At 36.5% G+C, this 21,599-nt stretch overlaps 1 protein-coding gene across 4 annotated transcripts in view; it reads left to right on the top strand.

Moving 5' to 3' along the window:
- Window positions 1–21,599, top strand: part of NEK10 (NIMA related kinase 10) — a 263,478-nt gene that overhangs the window by 212,378 nt on the left and 29,501 nt on the right. For 3 of the 4 annotated variants that reach the window (XM_025376245.1, XM_025376247.1, XM_025376246.1), the window contains 2 exons: window positions 18,637–18,666; window positions 20,511–20,611. In XM_025376245.1, the coding sequence (XP_025232030.1) occupies window positions 18,637–18,666; window positions 20,511–20,611 (131 nt within the window). The remainder of the gene's footprint in view (window positions 1–18,636; window positions 18,667–20,510; window positions 20,612–21,599) is intronic. The other variant, XM_025376248.1, reaches the window with a different exon arrangement.

The raw sequence follows: 21,599 nt of genomic DNA, 5'->3' as shown, positions 1-21,599 counted from the left end.
GGCTCACTGCAACCTCCACCTCCCAGGTTCAAGCGATTCTCCTAACTCAGCCTCCTGAGTAGCTGGGATTACAGGTGCCTGCCACCACGCCCGGCTATTTTTGTGTTTTTAGTATAGATGGGGTTTCACCATGTTGGCCAGGCTGGCCTTGAACTCTTGACCTCAGGTGATCCACCCATGATTAAAATGACATATCACATTGTTTCCCTAATAATTGAAAAATTATAGATACTTAAACATAAAAGTTTATAATAAAGGTTTGGGAAGAATGTGTTAATTAATGTTTCTAATTTTTGTTAAAGAGGACCAAAGTCCATCAGTAACATTAAAATTATTAGCTAAACCTAGACAATTCAGGAAAAAGTTTAATGATTATGCTTTTATCATGTGTGTGAGTGTACAACTCTTGAACATAGAGTTCTACTTTACTGTTGGTTAATTTGGGATTATTGTTTAATGATATTTTCACCTCAGCCTCCTTGATTCGCATTCTTTTGTAGAGCTAATGTGCATAGTGAATATAGGCAAACTGACTGTAATATTAGCCCATGTCTCCACATTTATTAAATTTGCTTTGGATGAGTTATTGACAGTTTGAGGCCATTACAATGTCAGCATAGATGCCAAAAATGATGGTTTTATTAAGATGCCTGAAACTATCATGTTGACCATGCTCTGCTTCTGTTATTTTGGCAAAGGTAAGTTCAAAATATAATTATGAAATTAAGATGATTGTTATTAATTGATGTTATAACAACAAGAATGGAACACACATATGTATGTAAGCAATTGGCAGTTCTGTTGTAATCCATATTAGAAATTCTTTTTCCTAAACAGTATGTTGACTTAGTTCAGTGCAAGACTTGATTTTATGTCAGTGACACTGATCAGATCTGTGGACCTTTAAACAAACTGTTTTCATTATGGCCCAGTTTACATACATTTCTTTCTTATCCCTACAGTTTGCTATATCATCTAATTCTTTAAACTCTGCTAATTCATATATTGTTAAAACTTGTATCAGAATACACAAAAGCATTTTTTTTTTTTGAGACAGAGTCTCACTGTGTTGCCCAGGCTTGAGTGCAGTGATGTGATCTCAGCTCACTGAAGCCTCCGCCTCCTGGGTTCAAGCAATTCTCCTGTCTCAGCCTCCCGAGTAGCTGGGATTACAGGTGCTCACTACCATGCCTGGCTAATTTTTGTATTTTTAGTAGAGACAGGGTTTCATCATGTTGGCAAGACTGGTCTCTAACTCCTGACCTCAAGTAATCCACCCACCTCAGCCTCCCAAAGTGCTGGAATTACAGGTGTGAGCCACCACTCCTGGTCATTTTAAGTGTTATCAGTGAGTGCTACATTTTATACATAAAAGGGGTGGTTAGGTTTTACTAATATTGTAGAACACATTAATTCACAAGGGAACATTTGGGTTACCATCTGACAGTTATTCTACTTTCGTGTCACAAAAGGAGACCTTTATTTTTCTCAACCTTAATATGAAGATTTTTTCCATTAATTATAAAACTCATACCTTTTAAGTGTTGCAAGTAAATTTGGATGATTGGTTGCTTTATCAAATTATAAATAGCTGGTGCCAGTACCATTCACTTAGGTCACTGCATCTGCAAATCATGCTCTAATCCAGTCATTACCTTGGTATCTCTGTCTTAACTAAAATATAAAGAGGTGACATTAATCTGGTATTCCAACAATAAAGTAGTATGTTTGGACCAAGGTGTCATGAGCCATTGTTAGTCCTGTCAGTAGTGAGTTATACCTTAAGTATTTGTTGTGAAAAATAGGTAAAGCACTTAAATTTGTGAATGATTTATTTTTTGTTGTTAAATAAGCTGATTATATTAGTGTTTTTTCATTTACTTAACATTTGGTTTTACTTTCTTGGATAGAAGGAAACATGTTGGAGCTTACGCATAACCAACATTTACAGCCCTGTATTGCCTAAATGTTCTGGAAAAAATAGCAGAAAGGGGAGAATTTTGCCAAAATCAGGGCATTCCCCCAGGAATATATCTAATATGTGACCATTATTTTCCATGTATTATGGCAGAATACAGGGTTAGAACCATTATTTTAGAATGCCAAGTGGCTGTATTGTAATATGATCTTGCCTGTGTGGTACTGCTAAAAGCTGAAATTCTAGGTTTGTGTCATGGTAATAACAGCAGTACCTCCAAACTCTTCTAGAACAAATAACAGTGAAACTATTTTACCTTACTTGTATTAAAAATCCCCTTGTTCTATCTTTTAATACTAACTAAATTGTATCAATAATTTATTTTCTACAAATTATTTGGATTAAATAATAGATTGCAATTCCCTGCCAATAGACAACTTAGGAATTCATATATTATACCAATGAAAATATTAACAGTAATTAATATGAATAACTGAATGAAAAAACATTTTTAACGTGTTAATTATTTTAGCTCTGTTTTCCCAATTTTAGTCACTAGTGAATTACCATGGTACAAATTTGCCTATATCTGAGAACTATATATACTATTATTTCCCTAATATTTTTCTTTACATCGACTAACTTGATTTAAATTCATTTTTAGAGGAAAGTTGTTATTATTTCTGTAAATGAGAACCAGTATAGTATCACTTGCCATAAGTAGATGACCATGGTAAAAGTAAATACAAATCTAAGAAAGACAACATTACATTCCAAGTAGATATTGTTGTCTGCTTATCCTGAGGTCTGTTGTCTTTGCTGTAAAGGAACATTGCCTCATATTTGAGAAATGGTGAAAACATGCTTGCATGATACTGAAACTTAATCCTTGATATAAACAACAGAAAGAAAACTATAAAAGGAATACCTTTCCTACTGGACTACTTAATACCTGATATACCTACTAATGAAATTAGGCGGTGTAGGTGTCCCATGCCTTGGGAAACTCAGTTCTTTAAAAATAGATTGATTCTGTGGCCTATAAAGTCAAATCAGTTAATCAAATAACTGAATATTACCAAGTATTTGGAACTGGGGAAAAAGGTCTCAGGTCTGTCTTATATAAAAAAAAAGAAATAATCATTTCCTTTCAAGGCAAGGGAAATGGTATATTTTTGTGAAAATTAAATTATACAAAAATATAACACAAGAAACATGTTCTTTGTCAAGTACCTACTATAATGGTATGGATTCTCTTAGTGTGGGTCAAATATAAATTTTTGGGTGTGTAGGTCAAACCTAAATTGTCAAGTGCAAATGTAATGTCAACTAAAGATATGGCCTAATTTGACCAATTAACGCTGACATTTTCCCCTGCCTTGCTCAGGTTTTTATTTAGACAGAACATGACACTCAGGCACTGAACCGATGTATGGATATTCTTATGTGCTGCATTTTTAATAGAAATTGTCACTTTATATTTCTGGGCCCTTAATTATGTTTTCTTATTGGATGACTGAATCTATTTTTATGCTTCCATTTTGTTAGTAAAGGCAGATCTAAATCAAATTGTCATTTTTTTTTATTTTTGCTCAAATATTCTAGAAAGCATAGCTAACATTCTAGTTGTCCTTATAGGAACAACTTTTAGTAGTTTACTTTCAAGTTAATCATTAACATCAAGTACTTAAAACTCATCTTCACAATTGCCAAAGTGATTTAAGTACATACCTTCTTTTATTATGTTGCATAGCATTTTTAATCATACAAAAATTTGCTCACAGATTTTAGCCAAAACTTCTATGATACTAGTCTATACTATATAACTTGGCATATAATTATATACAATGTTGGGATTTGTGAAGTATTAGTTATGTTTTCCAACCATACTGTAAGCATCTTCATTGCAGCTTTTATAGATATAGGCGTATCTCATAGATAACTGCAGTTTCCGTTCCGGCCAACAGCAATAAAGCAAATATCACAATTAAACATGTTACATGACTTTTTTTGGTTCTCCAATGTACATAAAGGTTATGTTTACACTATACTAAGTCTATTAAGTGCACAATAACATTATGTCTAAAATATATATAACTGTAATTAAAAATGCCTTGTTGCTAAAAAGTGCTAAAGATCATCTGAGACTTTAACAAGTCATAATCATTTTGCTGGTGGAGGGTCTTGTCTCCATGTAGATGGCTGCAGATTGATCAGGTTGGTGGTTGCTAAAGATTGGGGTGGTTGTAGCAATTTTGTAAAATAAGATAACAATGAAGTTTGCTCAGTCAATTCAGTCTTTCACAAAAGTTTCTCTGTAGCATGCGATGCTGTTTGGTAGCATCTTACTCACAGTAGAACTTCTTACAAAAACTGGAGTCAGTCCCCTGAAAGCTACTGCTACTTTATGAACTGAATTTATAGACTATTCTAAATTATTTGTTGCCATTTCAACAATGTTCATGGCATCTTTACCAGGAGTAGATTCCATCACAAGAAACCACTTTCGTTGCTCCTCCCTAAGAAGCAACTGCTCATCCATTCAAGTTTTATCATGAGACTACAGCAATTCAGTCACATCTTCAGTCTCTACTTCTAATTCTAGTTTTCTTGCTGTTTCTACTACATTTGCAATTACTACTTCTACTGAGGTTTTAAACCCTTCAAAGTCATCCATGAGAGTTGGAACCAACTTCTTCCAAACTCCTGTTACTGCTGATATTTTGACCATTAATCATATATATTTTTTATTTTTTTAAATTTTTTTCCATAAGTTATTGGGATACAATTCTTTTAGTGGTGATTTGTGAGATTTTGGTGCACCCATTACCTGAGCAGTATACACTGCACCATTTTTGTAGTCTTCTATTCCTCACCCGCTTCTCACTCTTCCCCCTAAGTCCCTAAAGTCCATTGTATCATTGTCATGCCTTTGCATCCTTAGAGCTTAGCTCCCGCATATCAGTGAGAAGATATGATGTTTGGTTTTCCATTCTTGAGTTACTTCACTTAGAATAATAGTCTCCAATCTTATCCAGGTCACCGCAAATGCTGTTAATTCATTCCTTTTTTATGGCTGAGTAGTATTCCATCATATATATATATGAGATATCTATCTATATATGATATATATATCTAATATATATTATACATATCATACATATATGATATATATCTAATATATATGATATATATCATACATATATGATATATATAACTGATATATATATATATATCAGTTTCTTTATCCACTCATTGGTTGATGGGCATTTGGGTTGGTTCCACGATTTTGCAACTGTGAATTGTGGCTACAAACATGCATGTGCAAGTATCTTTTTTGTATTATGATTTCTTTTCCTCTGGGTAGATACCCAGTAGTGGGATTGCTGGCTTAAAGAACTTTTAGTTCTTTAAGGAATCTCCACACTATTTTCCATGGTGACTGTACCAGTTTACATTCCCACCAGCAGTGAAGAAGTGTTTCCTGATCACTGCATCCATGCCAATATCTACTGTTTTCTGATTTTTTTATTATGACCCTCTTGCAGGAGGAAGGTGGTATCGCATTGTGGTTTTGATTTGCATTTCCCTGCTCATTAGTGATGTTGAATGTTTTTTCATATGTTCATTGGCCATTTGAGTATCTTCTTTTGAGAATTGTCTATTCATGTCTTTGGCCCACTTTTTGATAGGATTGTTTTTTTCTTACTGATTTTTTTGAGTTTGTTGTAGATTCTAGATATTAGTCCTTTGTCACATTTATAGATTGTGAAGATTTTCTCCCAGTCTGTGGATTGTCTATTTACTCTACTGACTGTTCCTTTTGCCATGCAAAAGCTCTATAGTTTAATTAGGTCCCAGTTATTTACCTTTGTTTTTACTGCATTTGCTTTTAGTTTCTTGGTCATTAAATCCTTGCCTAAGCCAACCTCTAGAAGGATTTTTCCAAGGTTATCTTATTGAATTTTTATAGTTTCAGGTCTTAGGTTTAAGTCCCTAATCCATCTTGAGTTGATTTTTGTATAGGGTGAGAGATGAGGATCCAGTTTCTTTTCCTACTTGTGGCTAGCCAATTATCCCAGCACCATTTGTTGAAAAGGGTGTCCTTTCCCCACTTTATGTTTTTGTTTGCTTTGTTGAAGATCGGTTGGTAAGTATTTGGGTTTATTTCTGGGTTCTCTTTTCTGCTCCATTGGTCTATGTACCTATTTTTATACCAGTACCATGCTGTTTTGGTGATTATGGCCTTATAGTATAGTTTGAAATCAGGTAGCGTGATGCCTCCGGATTTGTTCTTTTTGCTTAGTCTTGCTTTGGCTATGCAGACTCCTTTTTGGTTCCATATGAATTTTAGAATTGTTTTTTCTAATTCTGTGAAGAATGATGGTGGTATTTTGATGGGGATTGCATTGAATTTGTAGACTGTTTTTAGCAGTATGGTCATTTTCACAGTATTGATTCTACTCATCCCCGAGCATCGGATGTGTTTCCATTTGTTTGTGTGAGCTATGATTTCTTTTAGCAGTGTTTTGTGGTTTTCCTTGTAGAGGTCTTTCGACTTCTTGGTTAGTTATATTCCTAAATATTTGTATTTTATTTATTGTTTTGAGACAGAGTTTCACTCTGTTGCCAGACTGGAGTGCAGTGGTCCAATTTTGGCTCACTGCAACCTCCGCCTCCCGAGTTCAAGTGATTCTCTTGCCTCTGTCTCCCGAATAGCTGGGACTACAGGTGTGTGCTACCATGCCCAGCTGATTTTTGTATTTTTAGTAGACACAGGGTTTCACCATGTTGGCCTGGATGGTCTCGATCTCTTGACCTCGTGATCTGCCCGTCTTGGTCTCCCAAACTGCTGGGATTACAGGTGTGAGCCACCACGCCCAGCCAGTATTTATATTTTTTGCAGTTATTGTGAAAGGAATTGAGTTCTTGATTTGATTTTCCACTTGGTTGCTGTTGGTATATAGAAGAGCTACTGATTTGTGTACATTAATCTTGTATCTGGAAAATTTGCTGAATTCTTTTATCAGTTCTAGGAGCTTTCTGGAGGAGTCTTTAGGATTTTCAAGGTAAATGATCGTATTGTCAGCAAACAGTGACAGTTTGACTTCCTGTTTACTGATTTGGATGCCCTTTATTTCCTTCTCTTGCCTGACTGCTCTGACTAGGACTTCCAGTACTACGTTGAAGAGGAGTGGTGAGAATGGGCATCCTTGTCTTGTTCCAGTTCTCCGAGAGAATGCTTTCAACTTTTCCCCATTCACTATTATGTTGGCTGTGTGTTTGTCATAGATGGCTTTTATTACATTGAGGTATGTCCCTTATATGCCAATTTTGCTGAGAGTTTTAATCATAAAGGGATGCTAGATTTTGTTGAATGCTTTTTTCTGCATGTATGGTGATGATCATTTGATTTTTGTTTTTAATTCTGTTTATGTGGTATATCACATTTATTGACTTGTGTATTTTAAACCATCCCTGTATCCCTGGTATGAAACCCACTTGATTATGGTGGATCGTCTTCTTGATATGTTGTTGGATTTGGTTAGCTAGTATTTTGTTAAGGATTTTAGCATCTATGTTCATCAAGGATTTCGGTCTATAGTTGTTTTTTTTGGTTATGATCTGTCCTGGTTTTTGTATTAGGGTGTTGCTGGCTTCATAGAATGAATTAGGGAGGGTTCCCTCTTTCTCTGTCTTACGGAATAGTGTCAAAAGGATTGGTACCAATTCTTTGAATGTCTGGTAGAATTCTGCTGTGAATCCCTCTGGTCCTGGACCTTTTTTTTGTTGATAATTTTTAAATTACCATTTCAATCTCGCTGCTTGTTATTGGTCTGTTCAGGGTATTTAATTCTTCCTGATTTAAGCTAGGAGGATTGTGTTTTTCTAGGAATTTATCCATCTCTTCTAGATTTTCCAGTTTATGTGCATAAAGGTGTTCATAGTAACCTTGAATGATCTTTTGTATTTCAGTAGTGTCGGTTGTAATATCTCCTGTTTTGTTTCTTAGTGAGGTCATTTGGATTTTCTCTCTTCTTTTCTTGATTAATCTTGCTAATGGTCTATCAATTTTATTTATATTTTCAAAGAATTACCTTTTTGTTTCATGTATCTTTTGTATATTTTTTGTTTCAATTTCATTTAGTTCTGCTTTGATCTTGGTTATTTCCTTTCTTCTGCTGGATTTGGGTTTGGTTTGTTCTTGTTTCTGTTGTTCCTTGAGGTGTGACCTTACAATGTCGGTTTGTGCTCTTTCAGTCTTTTCGATTAGGCATTTAGGGCTATGAACTTTCCTCTTAGCACTGCTTTTGCTGTATTCCAGAGGTTTTGATAGGTTGTGTCATTTTTGTCACTCACTCAGTTCAAAGAAATTTTAAATTTCCATCTTGATTTTGTTTTTGACCCAATGCTCATTCAGGAGCAGGTTCTTGAATTTCCATGTATTTGCATGGTTTTGAAGGTTCCTTTTGCAGTTGATTTCCAGTTTTAGTCTACTGTGGTCTAAGAGAGTGCTTGATATAATTTCAATTTTTAAAAGTTTATTGAGGCTCATTTTATGGCCTATCATATGGAGAAATCATATGGCCTATCATGGAGAAAGTTCCATGCACTGTTGAATAGAATGTATGTTTTGTGGTTGTTGGATGAAACGTTCTGTCTATATCTGTTAAGTCTATTTGTTCCAAGGTATAGTTTAAATCCATTGTTTCTTTGTTGACTTTCTGTCTTGATAACCTAATTGTGTCAGTGGAGTATTGAAGTCCCCTGCTATTATTGTGTTATTGTCTCTCTCATTTCCTAGGTCTATTAGTGTTATAAATTTGGGAGCTCCAGTTTTTAGGTGCATATATGTTTAGGATTGTGATATTTTCCTGTTGGACAAGGTCTTTTACCATCATATAATGTCCATCTTTGTTTCTTTTAACTGCTGTTGTTTTAAAGTTCGTTTTGTCTGATATAAGAATAGCTACCTTGCTCGCTTTTGGTGTCCACTTGCATGAAATGCCTTTTTCCACCCCTTTAAGTTTTTGTAAGTCCTTATGTGTTAGGTAAATCTCCTGAAGGCAGCAGATAATTGGTTTGTAAGTTCTTATCCATTCTGTGGTTCTGTATGTTTTAAGCAGCGCATTTAGGCCATTTACATTCAATGTTAGTATTGAAATGTGAGGTACCATTGCATTCATTGTGCTATTTGTTGCCTGTGCACTTTTGTTCTCTTGTTTTATGTTTTTGCTTTTTAACTTATATTTTTGCTTTATAGGTCCTGTGTGATTTATGCTTTAAGTAGATGCTGTTTTGATGTGTTTCCAGGATTTGTTTCAAGATTTACAGTTCCTTTTAGCAGTTCTTATAGTGGTGGCTTGGTAGTGGTGAATTATCTTAGCATTTGTTTGTCTGAAAAAGATTGTCTCTTTCCTTCATATATGATGCTTCCTTTTGTTGGATACAAAATTCTTGACTGATAATTGTTTTGTTTGAGGAGGCTGAAGATAGGGCTCCAATCCCTTCTAGCTTGTAGGGTTTCTGCTGAGAAATCTGCTATTAATCTAATAGGTTTTCCTTTATAGGCTACCTGGCGCTTCTGTCTCACAACTCTTAAGATTCTTTCCTTTGTCTTAGCTTTGGATAATAGATGACAATGTGCCTAGGTGACGATCTTTTTGCAATGAATTTCCCAGCTGTTCTTTGTCCTTCTTGTTTTCTCATGTCTAGGTCTCTAGCAAGGCCGGGGAAGTGTTCCTCGATTATTCCCCCAAATATGTTTTCCAAGCTTTTATAATTCTCTTCTTCCTCAGGAACACCAATTATTCTTAGGTTTGGTTGTTTAACATAATCCCAGACTTCTTGGAGGCTTTGCTCATATTTTCTTATTCCTTTTTCTTTGTCTTTGTTGGATTGGGTTAATTTGAAGATGTTGTCTTTGAGCTCTACTTGTTCAATTCTATTGCTGAAACTTTCCAGAACATTTTGCATTTCTTTAAGTGTGTCCAATGTTACCTGAATTTTTGATTGTTTTTACTTTAAACTATCTATTTCCCTGAATATTTCTCCCTTCACTTCTTGTATTGTGTTTCGGATTTTCTTGCAGTGGACTTTGCCTTTCTGTGGTTTCTACCTGACTAGCTTAGTAACTAACCTCCTGAATTCTTTTTCAGGTAAATCAGGTATTTCTTCTTGGTTTGGCTCCATTGCTGGTGAACAAGTGTGATTTTTTGGGGGTATTGCAGAGCCTTGTTTTGTCATATTACCAGGGTTGGTTTTCTGGTTCCTTCTTATTTGGGTAGGCTCTGTCAGAGGGAATGTCTAGGCTGAACGCTGTTGTTCAGATTCTTTTGTCCCAATGGGTGTTCCCTTGATGTAGTACTCTCACCCTTTTCCTATGGATGTGGTTTCCTGTGAACTGAACCTCAGTGATTGTTGTGTCTCTTCTGGATCTAGCCACCCAGCAAGTCTACCCAGCTCCAGGATGGTACTGAGGGTTTGCTGCACAGAGTTCTGTGATGTGAACCGTCTATGGGTCTCTCAGCTGTGGATGCCAGTGCCTGTTCTGGTGGAGGTGGCGGGGCGGGGGTTGCAATGGACTCCATGAGGGTTGGTGGTTTAATGCTCTATTTTTGTGCTGGTTGGCCTCCTCCCAGGAGGTGGTGTTTTCCAAAGAGCATCAGCTATGGTAGTATGGAGAGGGACTGGCGGTGGGCAGGGCCCTAGAACTCCCAAGATTATATGTCCTTTGTCTTCCGCTACCAGAGTGGGTAGGAAAGGGCCATCCGTTGGGGGCAGAGCTATACCTGAGCTCAGACTCTCCTTGGGCAGATCTTGCTGCTGCTGAGCATTTGGGATGTCTCCCACGTCCTGCAGGAGCAGTCTGCTTCCTTCAGAGGGTCTGTGAGTCCTCTCAGGATTCCTAGTTTGTTCTTGGAGTTGATCTGGAGCTAAAATGCATAAATGTTTTTAATGGCATCTAGAATAGTGAATCCTTTCTGGGAGGCTTTCAATAGACTTTGCATAGATTCATCAGAGGAATCACTATCTATGGCAGCTATAGCCTTATGAAATGAATTTCTGAAATAATAGGACTTGAAAGTCAAAATGACTCTTTGATCATTGGGCTGAAGAATGAATGTTGTGTTAGCATACATGAAAACAACATTAATAGCCAGGCGTGGTGGGTCACGCCTGTAATCTCAGCACTTTGGGAGGCCAAGGTTGGCGGATCATAAGGTCAGGAGATTGAGACCATCCTGGCTAACATGGTGAAACCCCATCCTTACTAAAAATACAAAAAATTAGCTGGGCGTGGTGATGGGTGCCTGTAGTCCCAGCTACTCGGGAGGCTGAGGCAGGAGAATGGTGTGAACCTGGGAAGTGGAGCTTGCAGTGAGCCCAGATCGTGCCACTGCACTCTAGCCTGGGTGACAGCGAGACTCAGTCTTAAAAAAGAAAAAGAGAAAAAGAAAACAACATTAATATCCTGTACGTCCTCATCACAGCTGTTAGATGACCAAGTATTTTGTCAATGAATATCAATATTTTGATGGGTATCTTTATTTCAGAGCAGTAGATCTCAAGAGTTGGCTTAAAATATTCAATAAACAGACTGCTGTCATCCAGGCTTTGTTGTTTTATTTATAGAGCATAGGCAGAATAGATTTAGTAAAATTCTTAAGGGCCCTAGCCTACTATTTTTGGAATGGTCAATGAGCATTGGCTTGAACCTAAGATTACCTGTTGCATTAGCTCCTAACAAGAGAGTAAGCCCGTACTTTGAAGTCAGGCTTTGACTTTTCCTCCCTAGCTATGAAAATCCTAGGTGACATCTTCTTGCAATAAAAGGCTGTTTTGTCTGCCTTGAAAATCTATTGTTTAGTGTAGCCATCTTCATCAGTTATCTTAGCTGGATCATAATAAGATCTTATCCTGTTGCAGCTTCTATATCAGTATTTGCTGCTTCATCTTGTACTTTTATGTTATGGAAATGACTTTTCTCCTTAAACTGCATGAACCAACATCTGCTACTTCCAACTTTCCTTCTGCAGCTCTTTCACCTCTCTCAGACTTCATAGAGTTGAAGAGAGTTGGGGCCTTCCTCTGGATTCGGTTTTGGCTTAAGGGAATGTTGTGGCAGGTTTGATCTTTTAGCTTCTACATCTTTCTCCATATAAGCAATAAGGCTGCCATTGTTATTATTCATGTGTTCACTATAGTAGCACTTCTAAATTTCTACAAAAACTTTTTCTCTGCATTCACAGCTTGGCTAACTATTTGATGCAAGAGGCCTAGCTTTCTGGTATTTTGGCTTTTGACATGCCTTCCTCACTAAATTTTATCATTTCTGCCTTTTGATTGAAAGTAAGAGACATGTGACTCTTTTTTCCACTTGAAAAATTAGAGGCCATTGTAGGATTATTAACTAGCGTAATCTCAGTATTATTGTGTCTCTGGGAATAGGAAAGCCTACAAAGAAGGGAGAGATGGGGGAATAGCTGGTTGCTGGAACAGTCAGAGTACACACAATGTCCATCCATTCAGTTTACTATCTTATATGAGTGCAGTTCGTGGTGCCCCAAAACAATTACAATGGTAACATCCATGATCAGTCTTCACAGATCATCACAACAGATCTAATAATGAAAATGTTTGAAATATTGCAAGAATTACCAAAATGTGACACAGAGGCATGAAGTAAATGCATGCTACTGGAAAAATGGGGCCAGTAGCCCTGCTCAATGCAGAATTGACACAAAACTTCAATTTCTTAAAAAAAAAAAAAGCAACATCTTTGAAATGCAATAAAACAAGGTGCAATGAAATGAGGTATGCCTATAAATATCTTGAGTATTTCCTCTGAGATCAGGCCCTTAGAAACTATTTATTGAGTAACTGATTTAGGCCATCACTGTATAAACTCTTGTTTGTCTTTGCTATTGTATTGAGAGCAACTGCATAAGTAATCTGAAGCAGTGAGGGAATCACTGACTTTTTTTGTATTAGACTTTTAAAATATTTTATTTTCATTTAAACTTATATTAAAATATATACATATATATTTTTAGATTTCAGATTGAGATAAGAAATTTCCTTTACCAATGATTACTTGCTTCCTCATCCTTCATAACAAGGGAGGTGCCAAACAACTCTGTATAAGGTCCCAGGAGGATGCTTCTTGGAGATGTAGATTTTTTTCATGGTCATTGTAGCGTAATGTGTTTTCAAAGGGATACTCATCTTACAAAAGTTACTGGTGGTTCCAATTCAAGCCTAAATCCAAATTGCATATCAGCTGTTAAATGGCAGTTCACACTTGTGCCGTTTGGGTTTCTGCCTGGGAGGAAAGGCTAAAGGAAGTAAGGGTTGAAAGGTATCCCACTCTCTGGCAGGAGTAAAGGGAGGTAGGTCAGCATGACTTGGGTGATGATTGTAGCATGGTGTACAAAATAATTATAGAGAAAAACATCACCCTCAAATTCCAAATTGCCGTTATTAGTAATTTATAGTGGATTTTAAAAATATGTCAAAAGTATTTACAAATATGCTTTGAATTAGTTTGTTGCATTGACCAATTTGAGGATTGAGGATGGTGACAGAAGAGCCAATTATAAGAAGATGAAACCTGGATATCAAAGACCTTAGGTTAATGTGGAGTCTTTTACACATGAGCCATACTATTTTGGACATACATGTGGACATCTAACCAAATTATTTCTGTGTGGAAATGTAAGCACCAGTAGCTAAGATTCTATCCATGTGTTGGCTCCTGTCTGGGGAGTATTTTTTTTTAAGGATCTCAGAGTACATTTAAACCATAAGGGAATATTAATCATTGAACCGGTCATTAAGCTTCTGTTAATTCGCTTTCTTCAAGAAAAATGATGATATAACTAAGGCTGTGTCCAAACCATTCTATAATGGTTGCTACAGCACTACCCTCTCCTGAAAGCAAAAGGCCTCTTTCTTCTCTCTGGGCTACCTGCCTGCCCTCCACTATAGCTGGAACCTTGTTCATTCTTAATTGACTCTGCTCAGTATGGATTCAGTCATTTATCTGGGATGTTTCATATAGTGTGTCAATTAAAAATTTTTCTGTTTATATAACTACTTATTATTTTTTATATTGGGGTGCAAAAGCACAATTCTTAAAGTTATTCTTTAGCAAGTGTCCGAGTTTTTTCAACCCATTAATGATAGAACCAGGTGGAAGACAAAAAAGCTGATTCAAGAGCATTTGAAGAACAGAGATTTATGCCATTAGGCAAGAAAAAAAAGCTGAAATAAGATTGCTAAATTAAGCATAAGACTGGTAGAACTTCTATAGGGTAATAAAATGATATCATTTTTGTGATCAAGTTCTTGACTGGGTGTAAAATCATACCAGTATATTAATTTCAGCAGGTTAACCTCTAACACTACAGGCCTGTAAACTGTCTGCTCCTTTATTGGTGTAGATTGTTAGTTAAATATACTGTGACATTACCCGTTATAGGAATATAAGACACATTACATGAAAGAAGCTCAGCCGGAATTCAAGAGTTAAGGACTTCAAAGCAGCCTTGTGTCTGGCCTTTAAACAGCTTGTTCCTGAAGTTTCAAATGAAAGGAAGTTTGTTGCCTGATCACCCAGAGGTGAAAGGAGCTGATGCTTTGACTCAGCTTCCTGCCATTCCGTGAGAACTCCACTGGAGGCTGGGATAGCAGGGGCATCTGGGCCTAGACTGCCAAGCTCCTTCCGAACAATTTTTGTCTGATTATAGAATGGTCTGCTGGTCTGTGTTGAGAAGTATCCATCATCCATGCACCATCTCCTCTGTCACTTCCCTCTCTCTTCTGATGGAACATCATATTTCCAGTGTCTCAGTCCCAAGTTTCAGCAGTCCTTTGCTCGTGCTCCCCACGTGGAAACAGCTACAGGGCACTGTAGATTGATTTACCCCACAACATGTATGACCTCAGCACCCTTGGTGCTAGTCCCATTTTTACCATGCTCCCATTTCAGATGAAGAAACTAAGGCTCAAAGATGTTGTGACTTTCCGAAAACCATATTGCTAGTACCTAGCAGAGAGACAATGCAAGCCAGGCCTCTGACTTCAACCGTTTGAGCCTCTTCCAGTGAGATCACCTCTCCTGAAATAAAATCAGCCTTATTTCTCCTCACCATTGTGTATGGTCCCTGGCTACCTCTTCAGCTGTATACACACTGTACTTTTTTTTTATTGTGCTGCACACCAGCTAAACTGAACACTTTGCTGTTCTTCAGTTGCAGCTGTCACTTAGCTGACTTCGCCCTTGGCTGGAATTATTCCTTCTCCTAAGAACCCACACTCACATACAACTTCCCTCACATCCAATACATTTCCTGTGCTATTGAAGGCCTTCTAATTCTTCCTGGTCTTCTCAAATGTAACATTCGAATCTGCTCTTTATCCCACATCCATGGTTGTCCAGGTGAACCTTCCATGTAATCCTTATGAGTTCAAGATTCTTCATCTAACCAGGGACACAGGGATTGATTGCTGAACATTTATAGATTTGAACTACAATTATGTTACTTTATTTCATTGTTATGATAGTTAAGAGGTGAGAGTAAATTTGTATTGTAGTTTGACAAGATTTTTGGTCCAATATAGAGAAGCTCATGTATGTTTTGGCGTCCCATTCATGAAAACAGTATTTTTTTTGCTTCTTCATGGATTTCCTTCCTTAACCTTTTTTTTCTCCAGTTGTCCAAAAGTTCCTGATTCTTAGCTGAGAGATTTCAGAAAAATAATATATTGATACCATGTTTTGGTCAACTGGGAGAATACAGTATAACCCACTTTTCTGGGTTTCATTTGTAGTTATTGACAGCTTCAAAGTGTATGTTGTGAATTATAGTTTCAATAGAATGGACATATAGTATAAATCACGTGTCAAAGCACCAGAGATGGGCAACTAACTTGGCTATTTTATGATGCAATGAGATACTAAAGGAGAATGTAGTGCACAGCAATAGCTGTAAAGACCTAATGCTTCAGCTTATTATATCTACGTGCTTTCCAAAAATAGTTAATTAAATGTTAAGAGAGATAGGTAGAACATCATGTTAAAAATAGCAATCCTTTTAAGAAGAGAAATAATATTTCAGGATGGGAAGGAGATACTGTTTTGTATTTGCAGTAACCAGAGGCGCCTTCTGGCTGTGTCCTTGCATGGTAGAACGGGGTGACCACCTCCCTCTGGCCTCTTTTACAATGGTGCTGATTCCATTCATGAGGCCTCCGCCCTTATGACCTAATCACCTCCCAAGCTCACTTCCTCCAAATGCCATTGCCTTGGGGATTAGGGTTTCACCTGTGAATTTTGGTGGTTCAGAAGCATTTAGACCATCGCACTCAGTCTCCTCATCTGTAAAATGGGGATAGAATCTACACCAATAAAGGAGCAGACAGTTTACAGGCACTGGGAGGTGTTTGACTCATTTAGTCTCCTCCGTGGATTTAAAGGAGACTAAATACGTAAAACACCTCCCAGTGTCTCACCCAAGTCCCTGCTAAAAAAGAAGGACTGCTCTTCTTGCAAGTCCTCTGACCTAACTCTGCAAAGGGGAAACAAATAGCTCTTTAGTGTCATGCTTGCCACAGAGTAAGCCAGCAAATATAATTATGTAATGACTTTTTGACGCTTTTAAGTAAATTGCCTCTTATAAGAAATTTTGTAGTTTCCGTCTAAGTTTTAAAACACTAGTCAAATTTACTATTTTAATAAAAACTATAAAAGAATGCAAAGTATCCCAATATTTTAAACTTTGATTTTATTTAAATTTTAAGGAGACCAAATATTGTGTATATATTTTTCAGTAGGAAATACCACATAGATATTAATCATGGATCATGGGCATATTATGTATGACTGACATTGCACATGAACTGTGATCAGCCTCATAGATGTCTTTTTAATAAAAAATTGTTTGAATACAAATATTCTCAGTAGAAAATTGGTAATATAAATATCTGCTGCCTTTTTTTTTTTTTTGGTGAACAGTTAGGAAGTATAGTATTTTCAGTGGGCTAATCTAAAAGATTTACTGAGAGAGAATGTTTTTAAAGCTAGATAAAATGATATGGCTAATACTTGCCAAATGCTTGGCAGTTAATAACCTTTAAATGAAGAATAAAAATACACTTTGGGAGGCCGAGGTGGGTGGATCACTTGAGGCCAGGAGTTCGAGATGAACCTATCCAATGTGGTAAAACCCTAGTTCGAGATGAGCTTGTCCAATGTGGTAAAACCCTGTCTCTACTAAGAATATAAAAGCCGAGTATGGTGGTGCATGCCTGTGGTCCTAGCTACTTGGGAGGCTGAGGCAGGAGGACTGCTTGAGCCCAGGAGGCAGAGGCTGCAGTGAACTGTGATCATGCCACTGCACTCCAGCCTGAGTGACGGAGTGAGACCCTGTCTCAATTTTTAAAAAATTCAATAAAAGGATGAGTATTCAGAATATCTAAAGAGCATTTACAAATCAGTAAGAACAAAAAACTATGGATACAAGCAAGAAATTTACCAAAGAAGTACAGCAACCACACTAGCATTTAGATAAATACAAAAAACAATCAGATTGGCACAGCGGAAAAGTTTGATAATATATAATGTTGACTGAGGTGTAGAAAAATGGATTCTTTTCTGATCAGAGTGTAAATTGACTCAGCCACCTAAAAATGTATTTGTTACAATGTATCCTCGGGTCCAGCTATTTCACTTCACTGTGTCTACCCTAAAAGAACTCTTGTACTTATGCACAGTGAGGCATGCCGGTGTATATTCACTGCAACATCACTTATTATCATGAGAAAGTGAAAGCAAACTAAGTGTCCACTAAGACAGAAGTGGCTATGTAAACTACAGTGCATCCAGGACACATAGTGGTCTTCAGTGGTACAGAGAATGGGCTAGAACAGCACATGTTGATAATAAACAATCTCCATGATAGACTGTGAAAAAAGTGAAAAAAACAAATTGTACAACAGTTTATGTGATGTGATGTGTCACTATTTGTTTACAAAGGAAGGGAAGGAAGGAGGGAGGAAAGAAGGGAGGAAGAGTGCAAGGGAGAAAGAGAGGAAAGGAGGAAGGGAGAATGGACAGACTACTGTAGATTTTCCATAATAGTAGCTTTCAAATGCTTGGAAATGACTATCAATAGAAAACACGTTTTACATCTTGACTGAGTGGACCCTTCCAATGTACTCTGAAATTTTAAAATCTAGTTCCAATTCATTTGATATCAGTTTTCAAAATGCTGATCATGACTCATTAACATTGGCTTCAGGACTCAAGTATGGTTTGAAAAGTACCATTGTGAAGTATACATTTATGTATGTAAATGGATAGAAAAGTGAGTGGAAGTCAACACACCACTCTGATATCACAAGTTATTTCTGGGGAGGTGGCTGTGATGGATGGTGGCTCCTAGGAGCCTTGAATCTCATTTCTCATTTGTAATACTAACATTTTTGTTTGCTTGCTTGCTTGTTTTTATAGGGGCATGTGTAATTAAATATTTTTAACTTTATTTTTTAATAACTAAGTAATCAAAAGTATTTCCAAAAGTCAAGGATGTTTTGGGATTGTGAGGGTAGTGGTCAAAAGGTCTCAAGAAAAATAATTTTTAAGTTAAAAAAATTGGATAGTTGATTAATTCAGAAGGCAGACATTCTAGCTAACTCTTTGTTTTTGTATTTAGGGCCACAGATGGGCACATTCTTGTGGCAAGGTAGAGTCAAACCTATGTGATATCCCATTCAAAATGTCGTCACAGACCTAAGAACTCTCTGCCATGCTGTGAGATTTTAGCTCATTACCTATGAATGTTACATCTAGAAATCAAAAACATAAAGTAGTTTGTATAAAAATGATTTAAAAAAACCAAGCTCTCCATTTTCAGAAAATGCAAAGTTAATTTTTCTGTAGCAACATCAACTTGGTCATGTTACACAGTGTCTAGTATTTGGTTTGGGTTTAGACAAACAGTTATATTTTAAGAATTATTTCTCCAAGAAGCACCACTGTAGAAAATATGGCATGTGTACACTTGACCATCTCCACAAGATGGAGCAGACAATCCAGCTCTCTGTTTTCTATTTTAGAGCTACATTAACTCTTTCTATTTGCCTCTTTATATTTTTATCCCAAGGGTATTTATTAAACCTCATATTAATAATCAAATAATTGATATTAAAAGGAGTAAACATTGTGTCCATGGGATATAGACTCTTTAAATTTCAAACATTTAAACAAGGTATTAATTGGAGATGAGCTAGAACTAGATTATTTCTTGTGCTAAATGATAAACTAACTCAGTAAAGATATCTGTAAAGAAAGCAGTATTTCTTTGAATGTTTATATTTTATTCTTTTTTGCATTTTATGTCTTTGTACATTTTCATATGCTTATAATAAAACAAGTTGACTCTTTTAAATGACTACATTGAACATTCTCTTTAAATGTCTTGAAAACAAAATATTTATGGTAAAATATGCAAGCTTTCTCAGAAAGTGCTTATAAAAGAAGCATTTTTAAAAATGCTTAGCTGTTGTTAAAGCAATGACTATCTTCATGTTTAACTTCATAGTGGCTCAATGTGTGAAGGGAAGAAAAGAGGGTCTTTGGAACTTTCACCTTTTTTTTTTTAAAAGGAAATTGGCAAGAAAAGTTTTATTGCAGAAAGCACATTCTCGGTTAAGGGGAGGAAGGGAAAGAGAAAGAGAAGGAAGAGAAGGGAAGGAAGACAATGCACATCACGTATCTGAAGTCTCTTTTTGTTTTATCCAGTGTGGTTCTGTGAGTGACAAGAGGCAGAGGTGGCCTTGTAGGTAATCTGGAGACAAAAGCCTTTCCTTTAAATAGTTGTATAGTCCTCAGGTTAAAAACAGACTGTTTGTGGCTATGACAGAGGACGCTGGAAGAGCAGCTCACATACAATTTGACGCCAAATTAGTCTGAAAACTGTGAAGGTGGTGTGGCTGTATGATGAGAATTCAGGTTAGATTATAAATATGCCCCCCTTAGACTTGGAGAGAAATCTAGGTGAAAATTATAATTTGTAATAATCACAGGTTTGAAAGTTATTTAATTCTAGCTAAAAGAAATTTTCTTTTTTTGCTCTGTAAGAATGTCTATTCAGTGTATAGATTTCATAGTTTTGATAAAATTAGTCTTAAAATATGTCATGGAGGGCATAATGAATTTAAAATTTAAAAGCATGATAGCCTCTTAACTATACATGTCTGAAGCCTGGCTTTTCAGTGGCCACTGTATCTAAGGCACTGCTGACTCCTGATGGCAGCCTGCTGTAATGCCAGCAAAATGTCCAAGCGCTAAGCAGTCTTTCAGATGTTATTACAGGTAATATCATTGTGTTACTTAGAAGTCTGAGAAGTAAAAGGAAGATATTGTTTATTCCATGTCATAAAATATTGAAGTACTACAGGGTCTCTACATATTGTCTCACTGATAAGGGGAAGTCTTTACTTTAAAATTATTGTTAGAATTTTACTTTTTTCATTAATATAACATTTGAAAGAGAACTTGACTAACTACAAAATTTATCACCCACAGCATCAGCAGGAATTGCTGTGTCCCAGAGGAAAGTACGTCAGATCAGCGATCCTATTCAGCAGATATTAATTCAGCTGCACAAAATAATCTATATCACACAGGTCAGTGTTCTAGCTTTTTATTTCTTTTTCATCTTAAATGCAAGTTTGGTGCTAATATTGCTGAAGAACTATTTTATAAGACTTTAAGTTGAGTACTTGTTCTTATCCTCCCCAACTACATACATGTGGGGACACTAGTTTAGCAGCAGAGCTGGGAAGGTAGTAGGGTAAAAGAGCAAATATATAGGATTTTTCCTATGATTCCTAACATCCTCTCTTACTGTTAGTGCCCAACCAAAACCAAACTTCAACACAAATGGCCCTTCTGCAGGGGTGAAAGTGGAGACAGAGTTAGGATTCTTTGCTTGTAAGCAGCTTTACTGTAGGAAAGAAAAAGGAAAATTGTGCCCATCCATTAATTCTGAGGATGCTAGGTTGAAAGTAGGACCTTTCAGAGAGTGAAAGTCAAAACCACACAAAATCCAGAGTTGTTAAAACTTTCTATTTGTAAATCTCAGTGACTTCTAGCACTGAGAAAATAATGCTAAAAATGGCTATTAATTATTGACAGAAATATGTCTAGAAATAGCAACTTGAAGGCTCTGTTATGTATGGTTAATAAAAAAATATTTTTTAGACAAAGAAGTGCAGAAGACTTTTGGACATGAAAGCTAACATTATTTTGAAGTCTAAAATGGTATATCTTTTGTGGTTTATTCATTCATTCACTCACTTGACATATAATTATTAGGTGCCTACTATGTGCCAGATGCTATTCTAGGGACTTGAGATACATCCACGAGCAAAACATAAACATTGTCTTGCTCTAGATTCAAAGAACCAATGGGGCATGCTGTCAGCTGCCAGTTATGGCAATTCCAACTAAATATCCAGATACTGAAGAGAAATACCACAAGTTAAACGGACCAACTGGGCCCATTGGGCTCATAATCCATTTAACTAACCCCCATCCCTACCCAAAACATCCCAAAGCAAAAAAAAATCATTAAAAATGGTGTACCACAGTAATATTGTAAGACTCTAGGAA

Source organism: Theropithecus gelada, chromosome 2 (assembly GCF_003255815.1).
Source record: "Theropithecus gelada isolate Dixy chromosome 2, Tgel_1.0, whole genome shotgun sequence".
NCBI classification, from domain to species: domain Eukaryota; kingdom Metazoa; phylum Chordata; class Mammalia; order Primates; family Cercopithecidae; genus Theropithecus; species Theropithecus gelada.
This window is presented reverse-complemented; position numbering and strand designations above follow the sequence as displayed.